Source organism: Marmota marmota, unplaced genomic scaffold, assembly GCF_001458135.2.
Source record: "Marmota marmota marmota unplaced genomic scaffold, marMar, whole genome shotgun sequence".
Classification (NCBI taxonomy): domain Eukaryota; kingdom Metazoa; phylum Chordata; class Mammalia; order Rodentia; family Sciuridae; genus Marmota; species Marmota marmota.
Window position 1 is genome coordinate 7,799,962 of NW_026000082.1, and position 21,400 is coordinate 7,821,361.

At 34.5% G+C, this 21,400-nt stretch overlaps 1 protein-coding gene across 4 annotated transcripts in view; it reads left to right on the top strand.

The window, feature by feature from the left end:
- The first annotated feature begins 3,152 nt into the window (after positions 1 to 3,152).
- The window catches only part of Mysm1 (Myb like, SWIRM and MPN domains 1), a 41,397-nt gene continuing 23,149 nt past the window's right edge, over positions 3,153 to 21,400 (top strand). For 3 of the 4 annotated variants that reach the window (XM_015484929.2, XM_048815300.1, XM_048815302.1), the window contains exons 1-8: positions 3,153 to 3,264; positions 7,382 to 7,457; positions 9,183 to 9,253; positions 12,935 to 13,012; positions 13,101 to 13,124; positions 14,470 to 14,548; positions 17,341 to 17,439; positions 19,315 to 20,069. In XM_015484929.2, the coding sequence (XP_015340415.1) occupies positions 3,194 to 3,264; positions 7,382 to 7,457; positions 9,183 to 9,253; positions 12,935 to 13,012; positions 13,101 to 13,124; positions 14,470 to 14,548; positions 17,341 to 17,439; positions 19,315 to 20,069 (1,253 nt within the window). In that variant the 5' untranslated portion in view covers positions 3,153 to 3,193. The remainder of the gene's footprint in view (positions 3,265 to 7,381; positions 7,458 to 9,182; positions 9,254 to 12,934; positions 13,013 to 13,100; positions 13,125 to 14,469; positions 14,549 to 17,340; positions 17,440 to 19,314; positions 20,070 to 21,400) is intronic. The other variant, XM_048815301.1, reaches the window with a different exon arrangement.

The window sequence follows — 21,400 nt, forward strand, 5'->3', positions numbered from 1 at the left end:
ACTTAACTCTGAAGATACACCTATGTGTACACACACACACACATACGAAAGACAGTCTGGGGTAGGAAAAATAATATCTTTGTCCCTTTGAATTCCTGCTCCATTACTTCCTAAATCTGTGTCCCTTAGCAAGTTAATAATTACCCCCTTTTATTACTTAAAAAGTTGCAAGTAATTTATTAATGTATTTTTCAAATTTTAACATTCAAACATGGTCTTGTTATTTTAGTAATTGTGCAAGGGTTTATACTATAATCTCTAATGCATATTCAAGGGCTATTATGCCACTTCTTGAATGGTGTAAGAACCTTACAATATTGTGCTTGCACGTCTTTCTTCCTAGATTTTACATTGTTGTCACACATTTTATTTGCATATATGTTATGAATCTCACAGTATATTGGTATTATTTTTAAATGGCTAATATTCTTTTTAAAGAGATTTAAGTGCTAAGAAAAAATCTTGCATATGTACCTATGTAGTTGTTATCCCTGATCTCCATTCTTCCGTGTAGATCCATATTTCCATCTTACGTAATTTCCTTCTGCCTGATTAGATGTCCTCTAATGTTTCTTGTTCTTTCAGATTTTGTATATCATATAAAAGTCTTTAGGTTGCCTTCATCTCCTGAAAAGTATTTTTACTAGGCATAGAATTTTAAGTGAGGTGATTTGCTACACTCCCCCCTTCTCTACTTTAAGGATGTTGCTTTTAGGTTTTCTTGCTTTCGCTGTTCTCAACAAGAAATCTGATGTCATTCTTTGTCCCTACGTAGGTAACATGCCTTTTTTTTTTCCTTTGGCAAAATTTCCTCTTTATCATTGGTTTTGAGTAATTTGATCATAATGGATCCTAGTATATTTTTTATTTATTGTTTTCTGCTTGGAGTTTCTTCAGTTTCTAGGATCTATGAGATTACAGTTTTCTTCTAATTTGGACATTCTTTTCAGGCATTATTTTTTCAGATATTTTCTATGATCCCTTACCCCTGCTTTTTAGAGACTCCTATTGCATACATACTGAGATGCTTGAAGTTCCCTTATGGATTCTCTGTTCATTTTTAATTTTTTTTTTATTTCTCTGTGTGTTCCTTTTTTTTTTTTTTTTTGGTCTCTTTTTGTTATGTATCCAAGTTTGCTGATCCTTTCTTCATCAATATCTAACATGTCATCAATCTTGATAGTGTATTTTTCATCTCACACATTGTAGTTTTCATCCCCAGAAGTTGAATTTTATCCTTTTTTTGTATTTTCCGTGCCTCTATTAACTTTTTGAATTTACACAATACAGTTATGAAGAATGCTTTAATGTTCTGGTATGATGAGTCTAACAGCCATGTCAGTACTGGATGGATTTCAATTGATAGTTTTTCCTAACTAAGGACTCTGTCAAGGGAGGCATTGAGATGACTTTTTTCCTAACTAAGGACTCTGTCAAGGGAGGCATTGAGATGACTTCCTTCCTTCCTTCCTTCCTTCCATCTATATTTCAATGCCTACCAATGTAGGGTCCTGGACTAGCAAAAGCCTGCAGGAGACACTGTTCACACAGTATTGTGTATTATTCTCTAGGATACAACTAATTTGTTGTATCGAACTTGATACAACAAATTTCCAGTGTTGCCAGGGTCCTCATCCAGACCTGGTGTGTAAATGTCAGTGAAAGGTACATCCCTTCCCCTTTTCCTCCTCCTCCTCCTCCTCCTCCTCCTCCTTCTCCCACCAGGGATTCAACCCAGGGGCACTGAACCACTGAGCAACATCATTTACAGGGTTTTTGAATATTTTGTTTAGAGACGGGGGTCTTGCTAAGTTGCTGAGGCTGGATTTGAACTTGCAATCCTTCCCAAGCTGCTGCGATTACAGGCATGCAGCACTGCACCCAGCTCTATTCTACATTTTTTTTTTACTATCTCGTCCATGTACAACAAATCCTAAATCTGCTCTAAATTAAATTCAACAGACACTTTAAAATACCTACTCTGTGCAGACATGGTGTTATCATGGGAGCTGGTCACTGGATAAGACCCTTGACAACAGAAGAGCACCCTCAGGTGGCCTGAGAATGGGCACTCACAGTGTTCAGTTTTTGAGCACTGGGTTCTCATCTTTAAAAATCTTTCTCTCCATCTTCTTTCCATTACATTCATGGTTCAGCCCATCTTATGCTCTGAGAATAAACAAAAATGAGATGAGACAAATTAAGAATGATGTGGGAAATAAGCTCATTTTGCTGACTCATTCGCTTCTTCAACATTTATTGAGCACTACTACACTCCTGATACCATGCTGAATGTTGTTAGTTTAAGGACTATCAGACAGTTTTTATCCTTCAAGTATTCATAACTGGGCGGGGTGTGGGGGATGAAGACAAATGAGTCAATGGGAATCCTTGGTGAAGTAAGTAAAGGAATGTGTAAGGGCAATGTCTAAGTTCTTGAAAAGCCATCAATTTTTGGCAGAAATGGTGTTTATCCTCAAGAGCTTCTAACAATGTTGATTTATATGCAGTGAACACTTAGGGAAGAGTCAAAAAGGTCTGAATTCCTTGGGCTGTCCTTGGGCAATCATGTTAATTTTCTGAGCTTCAGTTTTTCATCTGTGAAGTGTAACTGATGATATGGCCTTGCTTGCCTTACTGGGTTATTATAAGGATTAACAGTCATGAGAGTGATTTTTAAATTGTAAAGATCGCCATAAAAAAACACAACCATAAGTTATATTAATATATTTTTGTTGCATTTTGAAATGTAAGTCTTTCTACACTTCACACAAGTCAAGTTTTTCAGAGAGAGAGAGAGCGACAGAGAGATATTTAACGAGCCCAAAAGTGTCCTTCACCTTTGCCTCCTGAGGAGTTCACAAAGTAGGTCTGATTTGACTTTTTCATCTGACTAGAAAGATACTTGCTGGTATCCCCATTGCACACATGAGAGAAGTGAGGCGTCAAAGAATCTGTCCTGGAACACAAGCTCCTAGAAGTCCTGCCTGGGTGACTTTCCTAGATCTCTTTACACGTCAAAACATTTAATACCAAGCCCCCGCCTTTGGAGACCCAGTTCCTCTCATAGTCCCGCCTCCCTAGCTCGGGGCGAGGTTTCAACTCCGCCCCGTGACGCAACGACCTCGGCCCCGCCCCTGCGCGCCACCTCTCGCGGTATCTCTCGGGAAGACTGACGGGGTCAGGTGCCATCATGGCTGCGGAAGAGGCAGATGTGGATATCGAAGGGGATGTGGTGTCTGCGGCTGCGGCGGCACCGCCAGGGTGAGGCGCAGAGACGGGGTCTCCCCGGGATGGGGGCGGGCATAGATGCGAGGGGAGGACCGTGGATCCTTGGCTGCGGGTCCGGCAAGGGACAGGGAAACCGAAGATGGTGTGTTGGGCCAGAGTCTCCTCTGGTCCCGGAAGTCGAAGCGCGGGTTCCGCCCGCTAGCTTGTCCTGAGCCCAGCAGAATGGTACTTGAGCTCAGGTACTCAAGTGTCCGCATGGCTCTTTAACTTTTTTACAGAGATGCTGTGAGGGAGCAGTTTTCTCTTAGCTTATTGCACTTGCTCCAACAATTCGGATGCCTTCTTGCATTCCCTTTGCCTCAGAATCTGCCGTCAGTAACTAGAATGAGGGCACCTAGTAGACCGGACCTGAGCTCAGGGACTCATCTTCCATCGCTTGCTATCCGTGCGACCTTGGACGAGTCGTTTCGTTCCTTTTTCTACATAGGGGTAGTTGCGAAAAACTTCCTAAGAGGCAGCATGAGTTAAAGGAAAGGGGTCAGATTTTAGAGTTCTGGACAGTTCTGGACTTTCCTTCTGCTTTTGCTGGTTCTACCAGTAACTAGCCTTGTGACCTTGGGCAAGACGCTTAACTTGTCTGAGCCTCAGACTGCTTGTATGTAAGTTGGGGGTCATGATGTATATCTCATAAGGTCGTTGTGAAGATCAAATGAGTCCTCATCCTCGGGGATGGTTTCCTTTAGTACCTATTCCTGCAGAACAGGATGATATGGTTTGAAACAACCTCCTTTGCGTCTTTGCTTTCAAAGTAAGAAATGTGCCTCCTTTCAGTAATGACCCAACACACCATCTTCGGTTTCCCTGTCCCTTTCAAGTCTATACAAAATAGAAATCAGATCTATGTTCTAATTGCATCGAGTTACGTTACATAGGCCATTTTTGACATGTGAAGTGGCAATTTCATGTGATTCCTCTTGATATCAGGGCTCAGAAGGAGAAAAGTACCCACCTTGACCATGAGGCACTAAGATAGGGAGTTTCAAGTGTGAATTCTAAAGAACTATAAAAATGTGAGGAATATGGATCTTTACGCAGAGCAGTCGGAAGCTATACAGATAAGTAGGAAGTCTTTCATAACAATTGTTCACAATTTGTGTAGGCTTTAAATTTTAAGTATTTTTGAATGCTTGATTTATTTTATTTTTTTTTTTAAAGATAGAGTGAGAGAGGGAGGGAGAGAGAGAGAGAGAGAGAATTTTTAATATTTATTTTTTAGTTCTCGGCGGACACAACATCTTTGTTTGTATGTGGTGCTGAGGATCGAACCCGGGCCGCACGCATGCCAGGCGAGCGCGCCATCGCTTGAGCCACATCCCCAGCCCCTGAATGCTTGATTTAATTTATGTTTCATAACAAGTCAATGAAGTAAGTGGACAGGGATACTTAATCTGCAGTCTATAAAGAAATGAGTTTGCCTTGGAAGATCATCTGAGGATTTTGGCTCTATGCCTCTTTCATGGTTTTATCTTAATTTTTCTTATTGTGTTTAATTTTTCTCCCTTTTCTCGTTTTCTTCCTTCCTGTTTTTTCAGCCTTAGGTGTAGTGGTGGCTCTTCAATCTGTCTCATACAAGCAGAACTACAAAGATTATTGGCTCCTGATGGTCAGATTCATTGCTTTATGTGATTCCAAGGAGCCTTATTGACATTATGTTCTTGTAAATGGGGCTACAGTCATCTGGAATTTAGTATAACTGGTGCCCCCTGAAATGTGTAATTACAGCTGATAATAGCATTTGTGGAACTCTTGAAGATAAATTTAAAGCATACTGCTTTTAACCATTTTCTGAGTGCTAGGTACCAAAATTAAAAGATGGCGTTTTAGTTTTCCTTCTGTTCTTATTGTTTTTTCTTGTCTTCCTTTTCTTCTGCTTGTTCTTTAAATGATGATATTAAAAAGGGATTTGTCATAGGTCTTCTGCTTCTTCATAGTCACGTAACTTTTGTTAGATGCTCCATATGAAATTTTACCAATGTTCTTCCATGGAAGTTCCCCAAGTTGAACCTAATACATGCTAATATCTCCCAAATCTGTCAGTAACCCAAATCTTTCTCCTGAGCTTCAGAGTAATTTACTCAACTCTCTGAATCTATCAGCACTTGGATGTCCCACAAGTACTTAAATCTCAACTTACAAACTTTCTCCACCAGACCTGCCTCTCTGATGTTCCCTAGTTTACTAAGTGGCACCGGCAGCCACCCATCCGGTCATATAAGACACAGATCTAAAACTTCATCCCTTTTTCTTAACTCTTTCTACTTTCCCATTCTATTAGTTGTTAAGGAACTGTTCATTCTGTTTACATATCCTTTCAAATGTATTTACTTCTGGTCACACTGTTTGTTCCTGAGATATAAGTTGCTGCCACCTTTTTTTTTTTTGGTATTTTTATAATCGATTCTTTACTGGTCTTTGTCTCCTTGACCCCCTTTATTCTTTACTAAAGATAGGGTCTTTCTTACCAAATGTGAATATTATTCCCTTCAGTCTCCAATTGATTTTGTGATAAATCTTCAATTCCCTACTAGAGACCTGTGTGATTTGTGACCCACCTACTTTGTTCATTCAATCAAGTGTGAATTGAGCACCATGTACATGCCAGGCCTAGGTATATAGCTGTTGTAAAAATCAAGTCCCTCCTCATACAGAACTAATATTGCTGTTGGATAAGATAGACAGTAAACGTTTTATAGTGACAGCTGGAATAAAGTGAAGAAAAGATGAAAGATGAATAGCTTGTCGGCTTTATCTCTTATACTTAGGCAGGAAAGCTGTAAGGTCTGAAACTATGAGATCTCAAACTAAGTATGAATACAGTGGAAAGACTAGGTTTGGAAAAGGGAGAAACAATAGAATTGTCAAGCAGACTGAATAAGGATTGTGAAGAAAGAACAGCAGATTCAGACTTTTGGTTTGGATAACCAGGGAGGTGATGGTGCAATTAACTGGGATAAAGAACAATGGAAGGGTAACAGATTTGGGAGAAAAAGTGATTTTAGACTTACACATGTTGATTTGTGGTATGTATGGAGATTAGGGCAGTGTTCATATGCATACACCAGAGTGTAGATATTGCTAATCCTTCCTATTAGAGAGTACTATGTGAAGAGATTTGTGCAGTGAACTTGAAATGATAATAGTCCCAACTCCCACACACTTGGTAGACCTAGTTATTTGAGCAAATATTTCCTTTTGCTGATACAAGAGACAGAATCCTTTATTTAGCCTCTTCCAGATCAGAGTTGGTCCTTGAATTTAAACCTGGGGAAAAGTTTGGCCAGGGAAAAGTCATTACTAGAAAATTTGTAACTTCAAGTGTACAAAAGCAAAATATTAAATTTAATTATATCACAGTTTGTGGTCCTGAGAACTTAACGAGCTAGCCTTTTTACTTATGTAGTGTACTTTGTAACTTGTTAGTACAATGAAAGGAGTGAGAAAATTAATAAAGTTTGATTCCCCGATGGACATAGAAGTCCTCCAAATAACCCAAATTAATTTTTAAAAATTATATGAGTAGAACTAGGTGTGGTGGTACACTACTGTAATCCCATCGACTTGGGACTCTGAGGCAAGGAGGATCGCAAGTTTGAGGCCAGCCTCAGCAATTTAGTGAGACCCTGTCTTAGAAAATAAAAAGGACTGGGCATGTAGCTCATGGTGAGGTATCCCTTGGTACAATCCCCATTACAAAAAAGAAAAGTGTATGGGATGTCATTAAAACTTCATTTAGTAATTTCTATTTTAATTTTTCCATCTAGTTTTGATTTTTTTTCTTCATTTTGAGGTTGATGCTATAGATGGAAGTTTTTTATGGTTTAGATATAGTTAAAAGGTTAAATTACAAAGTTGAGTTCTTTTACACATATGAGTACATGAGTCAAAACTGAAGTGGTACTTCAAGGCCACAGAGTATGTTGTGGTTGTTGCCTGGGTATTTTTTTCCTTATAGGCCAAGGAGGTACAGTAGGCATTTTTGCTATATTAAATCTTTTTAAGGGGAGAAGAAACCTACACCAGAGTCCCTGAGTATGAGCTATAGCCATTAACCAATATTTATCTCTTATAGCCATTTTCTTAATTATTACAGAAATGATGAAAATAAAGCATCACTTTTACAAGATCACTATCTGGACTCATCATGGAGAAATGAGAATGGCCTTATTGTAAGTATTGTATGAAACTGTTATCATTGCCCAGAGTGCCTCTTTCTTATTTTTAACAGAGGGCTAGTTTTCAGAAATAACATAGATAATACATAAGAACTTTTTTCTTACTTTCATAATGGAAGAAACCTCATTTTTCTTTCAATTTTGAAAAATGTCCTATTGAGAAACAACTTTGGAGCCAGTTGGATTTAGGTACAAATTCTTGACTCTGCCACTTCTCAGGTTTGTGAACCTTTGTTTCTTCAAGTAAACAGTGGGGATTAACCCTACTTTCATTTCTTTATTTATCAGTTATTTATTGAATATCTACTATATGCCAGACACTAGTCCAAGTTGGGGAATACAGCTATAATCAAGACAGATATGGTCCTACTTTCAAAGAGTTTGTATTCATTCAGTAGGAGAGAGAGGTGATAAGTAGGCAAACCATTTGTAGATTATGAAGGAAATAAAGTGCTGATGAGAATACCAGGGTGGGGAGCCTCCTTGAGATAAATTGTCAATGAGGGAAACTGGGGAGGTGATATTTTAAGCTAAAAATTAATAGGAAGAATGGGGAGATATGTGAAGAATTGAGAAAAGAATTGAATTCTAGGTAAAAGGAATAACAATTGCAAAAGCTCTGGTTGAAGGAAGGAGCCCTATACCATGTCTAGAATATAGTGGGAAAGAGAGATGTGAAAGCAGGTAAGAACTCTTGTCATTTAGGGCTTGTGAGTTAAATTATGTTAAAGGGCTTACATTTTATTTTAAGAGAACTGAATCATCTCATTGAAACACTTTACATAGATTTTATACAGATGGGTAAGTTCATTTTGATACAGTTAATTTAGGGTATAGATTCTATTCAAATGTGTAAGTTCATTTTGATACAATTAATTTGGGATGCTAGGGTAAAGATTAGATTGGAGGGGAAGCAAGAGTGGAATCAAAGGGACCAGTTAGGAAACATTTGAAGTAATCTAAGTAAGATTTATGATGGTGGCTTGTCCCTAGTGGTAGCAAAAGAGAGAGACATTAACAGATTTGAATTATATTTTGGAGGTAGAGCTGGTTGGCAGATTGAATGTGGAGACTGGGGAAAAGAAAGAATCCACAATAATTACTGGGTTTTTAGATGGAGGAACTTAGTGACTAGTAATGCCTTTTACGATGTTGGAAAAGCAACAGAAGAAGCAGTTGGAGATATGTAATGGTAAGTTTCATTTTGAATATGTTAAATTTGAAAAGCCAATTATATCCAAGATGAAATCTTGAGTGAACAGTTGGATGTAAGCTTGGAGAACATATATGAGCTGATAATTTATAACTTTGGAGTTGAAAATATGCATGATCATCCACAGAGAGATTGTGGCTGAGGGAAAAAAAGAATTGTAAGTTTTGGAAATTTGTTTAGTGTCTAGTAAGATATCTGATGCCTAATAACTCCTCATATATAATAGCCATTATTATCTCATTGTGGGGAGGAACATGAGCCTTGGAATTTGACAATGCTGGTTTAAGGACTCTTTCTTCCACCTAAAATGCTGCAGTGCTATCAGTGAGCATGAAGTTTTATCTCATAGTTTTTGTGAGAATCAAAGATGTCTGCACTCAATACATAGTAGCTGTTATTATTTGTAATTATAATATTATATATTTTTGCTTACTAAAACATGAAAAATATTTCCAAAACATAATAAAAATATGTGTTCTTACTCCTTTTTTTTTTTTTTTTAATAGCCTTGGACTCTTGATAGCACCATCAGTGAAGAGAACAGAGCTGTCATTGAGAAAATGTTGTTGGAAGAAGAGTATCCTTTAGTGATTATAGGGGCATTTATGGTTTCAGTTTTAAAAAATCAATGTAAAAATGATGAGAGAGGCTACTTTAGTTCCTAGATGGGTATTACTTGGTTACAGACTGCTATCATGTAATACAATATTTTCTATCTATGAGAAAGCATTTATTTTATTCTTCAAGTTCTGTTTTATTGCTTAGTCTGAGATCCAACTTAATATTTTTTAGAATTTTGTTGTCAGCCAACACTTCGTGATATGTGAGTACTGAATTGAAACTATAGAATATTTAAGTCAGTTAGAACCTTAAAGCCAATTTCCATTTTCAGAGTTAAAACTTAAAAGAGGTTCATTTTTCTAAGGATTCAAAATTATAATATGTAAAAGTTCTTTTCACTTTTTACTCTATAATTTACAGGTGTTTTGTGGGAAGAATCTTAAGTACAAAACATAAAGCAAATACTGTAGAATGAATATTTTATCCCCAAAATTGTGGCTACTTATCTAAGTTTCAGCCTCAGCCACTAGTCTCTTGTCCTCATTTTTAAAAAATTTTAATTTGTTATATATGACAGCAGAATGCATTACAATTCATATTACACATAAAGAGCACAATTTTTCATATCTCTGCTTGTATGCAAAGTAGAGTCTTCATACATGTACTTAGGGTAATGATGTCCACCTCATTCCACCTTCTTTCCTATCCCCTACCTCCTCCCTTCTCTTCCCTCCGCTTTGTCCTAATCCTCCCATGCCCACCTCCCAACCACATTATGAATCAGCATCCTTAAATCAGAGAAAACATTCGGCTTTTGATTTTTTTGGATAGGTTAACTTCACTTAGCATTATATTCTCCAACTCTATCCATTTACTATAAATGCCATGATTTTATTCTCTATTAAAAGAGAATAAAATGATGAATAATATTTCATTGTATATACGTCACATTTTCTTTATCCATTCATTTACTGAAGAGCATCTAGATTGGTCCCACAGTTTAGCTATTGTGAATTGTGCTGCAGTAATCATTGATGTGGCTGTGTCCCTACAGTATGCTGTTTTTAAGTCCTTTGGGTATAGACTGAAGAGTGAGATAGCTGGGTCAAATGGTAGTTCCATTCCCAGTTTTCCAAGGTTTCTCCATACTGTTGTCCATATTGGCTGCACCAATTTGCAGTCCCACCAGCAATGTATGAGTGTGCCTTTTTCCCCACATCCTCACCAACACTTAACGGTTGTTTGTATTTTTAATAGCTGCCATTCTGACTGGAGTGAGATGAAATCTTAGAGTAGTTTTGTTTTGCATTTCTCTAATTGCTAGAGATGTTGAACATTTTTTTTATATATTTGTTGATTAATTTTATATCTTCTGAGAAGTGTCTGTTCAGTTCCTTAGCCCATTAATTGATTGGGTTTTTTTTTTTTTTTTGGTGTTGAGATTTTTGATTTTTTTATATATCCTAGAGATTAGTGCTCTATCTGATGTGCATGTGGTAAAGATTTGTTCCCAAATGTAGGCACTCTGTTTGCCTCACTGATTGTTTCTTTGCTGAGAAGAACCTTTTAATTTGAATCCATCCCATTTATGGATTCTTGGTTTTAATTCTTATGCTATTGGAGTCTTATTAAGGAAGTCTGAGCCTAATCCATCATGATGGAGATTTGGGCCTACCTTTTCTTCTAATAGATGCAGTGTCTCTGGTTTAATTCCTAGGTCTTTGATTCACTTTAAGTTGAGTTTTGTGCATGGTGAGAGATAGGGGTTTAATTTCATTTTGTTGCATATGGATTTCCAGTTTTCCCAGCACCATTTGTTGAAGAGGCTACCTTTTCTCCAATGAACATTTTTGCACCTTTGTCTGATATAAGATAACGGTAATTATATGGGTTAGTCTCTGTGTCCTCTATTCTGTACCATTGGTCTACAAGTCTGTTTTGGTGCTAATACCATGCTGTTTTTGTTATGTTCCTCTGTAGTATAGGTTAAGGTCTGGTATAATGATGCCACCTGCTTCATTCTTCTTGTTAAGGATTGCTTTAGCTTTTCTGGGTCTCTTATTTTTCCAGATGAACTTCATGACTATTTTTTCTGTTTCTATGAAGAATGACATTGGGATTTTGATTTAATTGCATTAAGTATGTATAGTGCTTTTGGTAGTATGGTCAGTTTGACAGTATTAATTTTTCCTATCCAAGAGCAAGAGAAAAATCTTTCCATCTTATAAGGTCTTCTTTAATTTCTTTCTTTAGCATTCTGTAGTTTTCATTGTAGAGTTCTTTCATTAAGTTTGATTCCACGATGTGTGTGTGTGTGTGTGTGTGTACTTTTTTCTTTTTTTTTTTTTTTTTTGAGGCTATTGTAAATGGGGTAGTTTTCCTCATTTCCCTTTCAGAGGATTTGTCACTGATACACAGAAATGCCTTTGATTTATTGTCCTCATTTTTTCCTTTGTGTGTGATATTCGTTATTTAACTTCTTTGAGACTCAGTTTTCTTATATGTTAAATGGAAAGGTTGAACAAAATGATTTCTTATATGACTTATAAAGATTATTAATAGTCTAATAAATTATGGTTTATTTTTAATTCATCCCAATTATTGCTGTGTTGATTTTAATTATCAAAGATTAGCTTCTTATAGACTTTCTTATTTTCTAACATTTCCCAAACATTGCAGTTATAGCCTAAATAATTGATATTCAATGAGAGGCACATATAATTTAATATTTCCTAGTTATTTAAAACAGATAAAATTATTTTGATAATATATCATTTATATATATAATTCTAATAATACATCATTTAAAATATTTTTTGTAAACATTATTAATGAAATGTTTTACATTCTTTGTTTCATACTCAATCTTTGGAACCCTGTGTTTTCTATCCTTAGAAAACATTTCAGTTCGTGCCAGTTATGGAGTTTAAGTGCTCAAGAGTCGCATATGGCTAGTAGCCACTATATTAAACGGTAGAATTCTAGGTTAATGAACACTGAAGTAGTTACTTAAGAAATGGTAACAGAAATTATAATAATGAGAGGAGAATTATATGCAAGCATTTAGAAGACAGGGTAATGTCTGCTTATATTTTTTGTCCTCAACTCATAGTACCTAACATAATACCTGGTGCAGTGTATAGTCAATAAATATTTGTTAAGTAAATAGTAGTTTGGATTAATGACAGTATTGCAATAGGCTAGTTTCAAGAACTTGAGAGAAGGAGATCCTTTGTAGATTTGATCTCAGTGTTCTTTTCATTAGGGTAGAGGGGAATGCTGAACTATTCTCTGTTATCTTTAGAAATATGGAAACAATATTCTCAAATTACTGTAGACAACCAATCTAATTCATCTATTATACTCCCCGTATATTTTAGAAAAAAAGTTTTAAACAGTAAGGCTATTTCTTCTCACTTCTAATAGAGAAGAGAAATTAGCATTTATGTAGCACATTTTGTGCAGGCATTGTGTGATATTACATATAATTTATACCTGTAACAACACTGAGGTATGATATTTTTACCATAATTTTTGTGGACCTAGAAGAGGCTTTCAGAATTGGTTTTGCGAATTTCAAGTTTTCCAAGTCAAACAAAGTATGACTTTCATGAGTCTATAAATGCCAATTTTATATGTCACACAAAAGTTTTATGAGATTAATCTTATTTTAAAAGTATCCTTAATAATCATACAGGTATTATTTATCTAAAAAATCACTTCCAGGAAAATTCTGGCTTGATAAAAAGGAAGATAATAAAAAACAAACGAACAGGTAAAATCAATTTAAACTGTTAAACATATAAATGCATTTTTAGAAATTTCTTCTCAAGCTTCCTTATTTTTTTTTTCATGTGGTGCAGTCTGCAGAAAACAGCAAAAATCATGTATGTACTTCTGTTTTATATTTTTAAAACCTTTCTGATCATTTAAAATTATGGAATATTTTTCAAAAATTATAGTTATCTTGAGGAAAAGCCCTCTTGATTAAAAAAACAAAATAAATATAAAAACAGAGTTTCTAGTACAGATGTAAGAATGCCATAAGTATGTTGATATTTATTAGCTAGAATTTCTTTTGTGACCCATAGAGGCAATTCATCAAATTATGGGAAAGATAGATTCATAGAGATTTATGGGGAAATTTTAAGAAACCTATTACCTAATACATTGTATATTAACTTGAATTCTATTGCTGTGTTAACTAATTTTCAGCAGAAATCTAATTTGGATTTATGGCTTTCAAGCATTATCTAGAAACTTTATCTTACAAATATTTTTTCCCAATATTTGGAAAATATTGATTTAGCATTTATAAACTTGTAAGTAAAAAAACTATTTAGCATTATAAACTTGTAAGTATATAGTTGGTTAAAATATGGATTGATTACTAGGCCCAGTAGCACAGGCCTGTAATCCTACACAACTTCGGAGACTGAGGTAGGAGGAGAGAAAGTTCAAGGCCAGTCTCAGCAATTTGGTGAGACCCTCAGCTTAGTGAGACCCTATCTCAAAATTTAAACAAACAAACAAAATAAATAAATAAAGGACTCGTAATGCAGCTCAGTGGTAAAATACCCCTGTATTCAATCCCCAGTATAAAAAAAAATGGATTTATATAATTTACATAGTGGTAATTATGCAGGAACTTGACCACTGAGCAGCCTTTGATGTTTGTATTTTGTGGAGTGAACAATAACAATGTGAAATTAATAGAAAGATCAATGACTTGAGTGAATTAGCTTCATCAGCATTTTATTTTTAATTTACTAAAATGATTTTAAAAGCAGTAAGTGTAATGCCATGGTTTTGCAACTTCTCTTCTGGCTCAGTATTTATATGGATTTACCCAGTAATTAAATCAGAGATATTTCTGGAATCATTGTAAATTCTTAGATACCTTTAGGATTGGGGAATGTATTAACACCTGCTGCTTTGTATTCATTCTAAGAGGGCTGTTTTGTTGGTTTTTACATTGACTTCCTTTGATGTCTTTAGTTTTATCCTCACTCAAACCCGGGGATTATATCTTTTGGGGTTCGTATCATTCATAGTAGAGATACATGACAGGGTAAATCTCTCCCCCTAGGTAGAGGCTGTAGCCTTCTTTTTTTGTTTTATTTTTTAATTCTTTGATTCGTTTTAGCCCATGGCTATCTATAATCTTTAGCTGCATACATAAGGAATGTTCCATTTCAGAAATTTTTTTGCAATTCCTCTTTTTCCTCTCAGGGTACACTCTCCTACAAAACCAGCCAGTTACTCAGTAAAGTGGACGATAGAAGAAAAAGAGCTGTTTGAACAAGGGCTGGTAAATAGAGCAATTTTTAATTTATAGTAAAAATGATTCTAAAAGCAAATACTGATAGAGTTATAAGATTAAATCGTAGAGACCAGAGCTTTTAATTAAATTTATTTAACAACTTGAGTTTTTCTGTAGTTAGAGTAATGATGTTTATAGTGTAGTACAAGAGAATTCCTTTTAACTAAGGTACTAAAATAGATTTGAATCAGTACTTTGATATAAACATTTTTGGGGTATTAGTAAAATCCAAGAAATTGTGCTGTTATCTGTATACATGACACCAACTCTCTGGATTAAAAGGTAAAATATTTAGTTGTCTAAAACTTTGTGTTAAGCTGGGTGATCAGCTGAGTTGTTCTTTAATAAACTGTTTGCCATTATGTACACAGGCAAATGTTTTATGCATAGATATGAAGACCAGAATAATTTCATACAAAATAAATTCATACAAAACATTCTTTTGTATGAATGTTTCACTGAAATCTATTTAAAAATGCACAGATTATATAATGGGGAAAAGATGTATGCTCATTTCTGAAAATATTCCTTAATATGAAGAAATTTTTAACAAAAATGTTCAGGAAATTTGTCTTTAACAAGAGTAGATTATATATTTTCTTTTAAGATACTTGTTACTCTGTATTTTATAAACTACTTTAGAAATTATATATATATATAATATTTGTGTAATTATTTAAGATTTGTAAATGCAATTTGAAATATTTACATTTCTATAGATGATGAGAAATAAAATGTTTTTGCTTTTCTAGTTAAAACCATGGTATCTATAAATTCTGTGAATACTAAACGATATTGAGGGTTTTTTCCCCCGTACTGGTGATTTTTTTCCTATATTGGTATTTCAGTCCTTTGCATCATAGTCTAATTTTAATTAACCAGTAATTTATTTTAGTCTGCTGACAGCTTTTATGTTTTGTCCCTTATAAAGATCAGATATACATATGTGTGAAATAGTTTGTTTTCAACCATTTTTTGGTTGTTAATTGTTGACATTGTTGGTAGTTATGGGAATGCATTTGTGTGCTCAAAAGTCAAAAGTAATCTAGTTATAGGGTGTTAAGTCTCCCTCTCACTTCTGAAGTAATCAGTGTCGTCATCTTTGTATATCCTTCCTAAGATATTTTGTCCATTTATAAGCAAATATGTATTTACTTATATAGAGATAGGTAGAAATCTACCTATCTACATTAAGAGATATTTGAATTAGAATGCTTTCATAAACAAAAAACAGAGTTTGCATATATACTGAATTGTCTCAGGCATACGAGAAGGGAATTATGTGATACTGAACAACTAAGGAAGGTTTTTTTCTTATTTTCCTTTGGCAGTGGACTGTCCCTTTATTTTGAAATTGGTGCATGTTTTCCTTGCTACTCTCATTAGTATCTTTTCTCCAGTGTTCATGTTGTCCAAATTTCTGATGTTCCCAGTGATATACTTTTATCTAGATCTCTAGATCTACTATTCTGTGCTATCAAGTTATTTAACTGCTTTTACTACCCACTCACACAAAAAAAGAGAACTGATTCTTCAGTAAGTTAGTCTCAACTAGGTGCTGATCTCTTTTTCTTTTATTGTACTGGGGATTGAACCCAGGGGCACTTCACCACCTTAGCCCTTTTTAAGTTTTTATTTTAAGACAGGATCTCACTTGGTTGCTTAGGGCCTTGCTAAATTGTTAAGGCTGACCTAGAACTTGTGCTCCTCCTGCTTCATCCTGAGTTGCTGTGATTACAGGCTTATGCCAGTGCTCCTTGTTAAGTGCTGATCTTCAGTAATTAATTCATACTTACTAACAATTTTCTCAGAAGTACTTTCAGTTTTAAGAAATTGTCCATGTCAGATTTTCTAATGAATATCAGAAATAAGTGTACAAGTTAAGGTTTGTCATTCAGGTCAGATCTTTGAAGATGATTTGTTATTGTTTGTTACTGATAAGACGTGACTGTTTGACCTGTGGATCTGCCTCTAGGGTCTACCTCCCTGAGTTTTGGGTGGTTTTTCTTTTTTTTTGTTTGTTTGTTCTTATAAGAATTCTAAAAAATTGAAATGGTTGAGCTACTTTGAGAGTAGAAAGTATTCTGTGTGGTGATATTATAAAGAGGATTTACATATTAAATGAGAATTATACTTGATACCTAAAAATCCCTTTTGTATAAAATTGTATGTGTTCCTTTCTGTACTTCAAAACATGGGAGCTCCCTCCGGTTCCCAGTTTTTTTCCCCCTCAGCTTCAGTGTTAGCAGGTGCACAGCCTTGACACTAAGAGGGAGGCATTAGATACAGGTTTACTTCATTCGTGATTCAAACTTGTAAGTCATTGCACTGATACTTGTATAGAGTAAAAGTGTCTGTGTGGGGCACAATGGATGTTCTGAAAATTTTGTGATTAGTGTAAAACATGTTCAGTTGATCCTTTAAATGTCCAATGTTCACCTACCTCCTTTTTGAGCACTTACTTATTTTTAAAAGATATCTTAGATTTTGGAACATCGTAATGTGCAGTATGAATGTATACAGTTAGGTAACACAAGTGGTGGATCTTCATATATATTATTATTTTCTATGATTTTTAAAATCGCTTTGGATTGTTTTCAGAAGTCCAGGTTCAAGGGAGAGCTTTTTGATTTGAAAGAGCACAGTCTATAGGGAGGATTTCATTGTTTGGTTTAGTCTATAGATAAAGATAGTTTTAATTGTTTTTCAAATTTGCCATTGCTTAAAATATTAATAAGTAAGCTAATCAAAAGCAATTTTTTTCCATTTTGATTACGCAGGCTAAATTTGGTCGAAGGTGGACTAAAATTGCAAAGCTGATTGGAAGTCGCAGTGTTTTACAAGTGAAGAGTTATGCCAGACAATACTTTAAAAATAAGGTAAGCAGAACAAAATTAGTAACCAGAAATATATAATGTAAGTATTAGTGTCTTATTGTTTAAAGTTTTATATTAAAAGTATTTTAACCTCATAAAACACTATGCATGTTTGACTTTAAACACGTTAGAGCATATCTTTAGTTTTTTAACTGTTGCTATTAAATAGTATTTATATACTATACTACCTAATTTTCTATAGTTTAAAGGTAAATATTAACTACCCCAAAACATTCTAGAAGGCAAGGATTATTCCTAAGAGAAAAGCTTAGAGGTCTTGTGTTCCTCTAAACAATATCTCTTCTTTTTTAAGTATTTGCATTATAAAGACTTTTATCTATTATTACAGCTTAGAGGACATAAATGCTAACATGATTCTGGAATCTATTTAATAGTAACGAGGTTTTTATAAATTTTGTGGAGAACTTTCTGAAAACTTTAATAAATAATATTCAGAAAGACATAGTTATATAATTTCTTAATCTTTCAAGTAATTTGTGCTATATTCAGCTGTGTAATGTTGATATTTAGAACTTTTTAACATATTTTGCTTGAGCTCTAAATATGCAAGTATATAAAATTTGGAAATGTCCTGAGTGAAATTTGGTGTTTTAATGTAACTAATGTGTTCTAACTAGTATACAATATTTGTCTTGGTGTTAGCTGGGAATAGGTAGTAAGTAATGGAAGGTATTCATTGTATAGTAATTAACTGCTACCTCTTTCAACCTAACAAAAGCAACTTGAAGTAGTTTATCAAGGTTGAGGTAATAAGGAACAGAAAAACAGCTTCACCTGATTATTCTTATACCATGCTTCTTACATTAGAATATGTGGAATAAGTTGGAGTATCAGTTGTACTTATAAATGTGGGGTGGAAGGATACATTTATATTATAACAGACATTAGAATTTTATGAACTTTAATGCAAAATTTCATCCAGAATTTTGAGATTAAAAACAGGAGGCTGAGGGCTGGGAATCTAGCTCATTCAGTAAAGTTCTTCCTAGCATGCATGAGGCCCCATGTTTGATTCCCAGAATTGCAAAACAAACAGAAAACCTTAAAATGTAGTAGGCTGCAAATAAATAAGAAGATTTTTAATGGTATTTGAGGCTATATGTCCAAATCTCCTCCTTCCCCTGCTACCCTTTTGTTCTTTACATGATCCTGGGATTCTTTTGTGACAATGGAGCTATTATCTCTTACTTAGAGCTATCATATCTCTTGGATGTGTCAGTCATTTATAGGATTTTCCAAAAATATTATATATAAAAATTTTCATTTCAATTCATATTTACTCATTGACTTTCATCTTTTTCTTACATTATCAGGTATTATCAGGAGTGGAAGATAATACCATGGCTTAACATTATAAACTCTGTAATATTGAAGCTGCATTAAGTTAACCTGCAAAAAAGTAGTTTCTGTAGTTAAATGAAAGATGGATTGAACTTACTGAATATAAATATGTGACGTAAATTCCCAAGTAAAGGATTATTTTAGCATCATAAGAAATGATCAGCTGTGGTTGTCATTTTGAAAAGTAGACTTTTATAAATATTTTTAATATCTTATAGAACACCTTAACATGAAAGTTGTTGGTTTAGTCTCTGGTTAGTTCAAGCCTATTTTAAACTTAATACTGAAAATAAATACATGGTAGTTCTATATAGATCATTATTATTTTAAAAGTACCAAATCATGAGTCATATATGGGAATTTAAAATGTTGATCTTTTACATTTAAAAAGCAGTTTTAAACACATTAAGGAGAAGCACAGTGAAGGTCTAATGTACCATTATATCTTATTTATTGTCAGTTGATTAAATTTTAAAACCTTAATATTATGGGTGTCTTATTCTGATTTTTAATAAGGTAAAATGGAGTCCAGAGAAAGAAACACCAAATCAGAAGAGCAGCAGTGATCATCAGGTTAAAAATGAAGATAAAGGGACAAAGGCATGGACACCATCATGTTTAAGGGGACGTGCTGATCCCAACCTGAATGCTGTAAAAATTGAAAAGTTGTCTGATGATGAAGAAGTAGACATCACAGATGAGGTGGATGAGTGGGCTTCTCAGACATCACATAAGAATTGTAGCAGTGGTCTCTTGTTAGACATTCCTAATAGTAAAACACATGAATCCAGTCAAGAAATCAGAAGCCAGGAAATTCTCTTTTGCAGATCTTCCAGGGAATATCTTCAGAACATAAAACAAGATGAGATGAAAACACTTTCAAGCTCAGAAATTACATCATGGACCAAAAAACAGAGCAACAATGAAAATGACTCAGCTGAAGTAAATGATCAGAAATGCAATAAACTGATTAAAAATGGTGACAAGCAAGGTGGAAATGGAATAGATGACTCCAGGCAGTGTCCTTCTCCAGAGCCTTGTGAAATTCAGAAAGATTTTAGTGATAATGAAATGCTTTTTCATTCTTCCTGCCAAATGGTGGAGGAAAGCCATGAGGAAGAAGAGCTTAAGCCACCAGAACAAGAAGTAGAAATAGATAGAAATATTATTCAGGAAGAAGAAAAACAAGCAATTCCTGAGTTTTTTGAGGGACGCCAAGCTAAAACACCAGAACGCTATTTGAAAATTAGAAATTACATTTTGGATCAGTGGTAAGAATAACATTTTGGATGCTGCTTTGAAAACTTGATATTCTGTGGAGTATTTTAACTAGACCTATGTAGAATTTAAAATTTTGCTAGTGATCCAAAGAGCTTTCACATGTATTATCATTTCAGGAGGAAAGATTAAACATTTATCATAGTGATCTTTTTTTAAAAGCATTGCTAAACATTGTAACCTATGGCTCTCATAATCCATCGGTTCTTCAGAGTGTTGGAGCCTGGAAAGAAAAGGTCTGATGATTCCTTTAAGAAGCAACTTCTTGGGACAGTGTTGGGAAGATGTACACAGAGAATTTCTTTTCATGTACCTTAAGTATAAAGAAGGAAAACTTAGGTGACAGAGGAATACACTGTCGTTAAATGTAGCTAGATTGCATAAATAGTTTTCCTAAATAGCTGTCTTAAATGTTTTCAGCTTGAACTTGTTGCATAATAAGGTATTTCTTAGCATCTACCTTCATCAGGATACAGGAATTTTCTAATGTATGGAGTTACCTTCTAAATTGTCAGTATATTTTAATTAATATGGAATAGGAAACAAGACAAAATACTTCTCATTAGCCTAAATACTCAAAAATATTGTGAATTTTTGTTTGTAGCTTATCAGTTAAGTCATCACTAAATATTCAATTTGCTGTTATTGTTTCAAGAATATTGAATTGTATATGGCCAACTTTACAGAGCGCTTCCAGGTGATGGGCCCTTGGGTGAGGATTCAGCAGTGTCCCTTGTTTTTCTCTTTCTCTTTATCAGGTCTTTCTATCCTGTTTCAGTAACTTTCTGCTATATCCTGGGGATGTTAACAAAGGAAACAAATAATTTGTTGAATCAGATATCTTCATTTTATACAGACAGTATTACATTATTTGGCTTGCAAAGACAGCCATATTCCAACAGGAGGATTTGTTCTTGTTCTTGCCTCATGATCATTTCAATTGGTTAAAGTGCTAAAAGTACAACTTCTGGCTAGTGTTGCTATCATAGTAAAGAATACTGAGGAGGAACAACTCCTAGCATTTACATGGTGTTTTGCAGTTTACAGAAAGCTTTCCTTTATTTCATTTGACTTGTCACTGTAATACTGTGAAATAGACAGATGGCATAATCTTACTTGATAAAGAATAATTCTGAGATCAGGTGACCATTAGAGGCCTGTATTTGATTACACAACCAGCCAGTGACTATGAAAGATGTTAGTCCAAGTCTTTTTGTTATTCTACATTACCTAATTGACACTATTTTTTAAAAGTATATTTACTTATTTGATGATTCATTTATTTCCTTCCTTCCTTCCTTCCTTCCTTCCTTCCTCCCTCCCT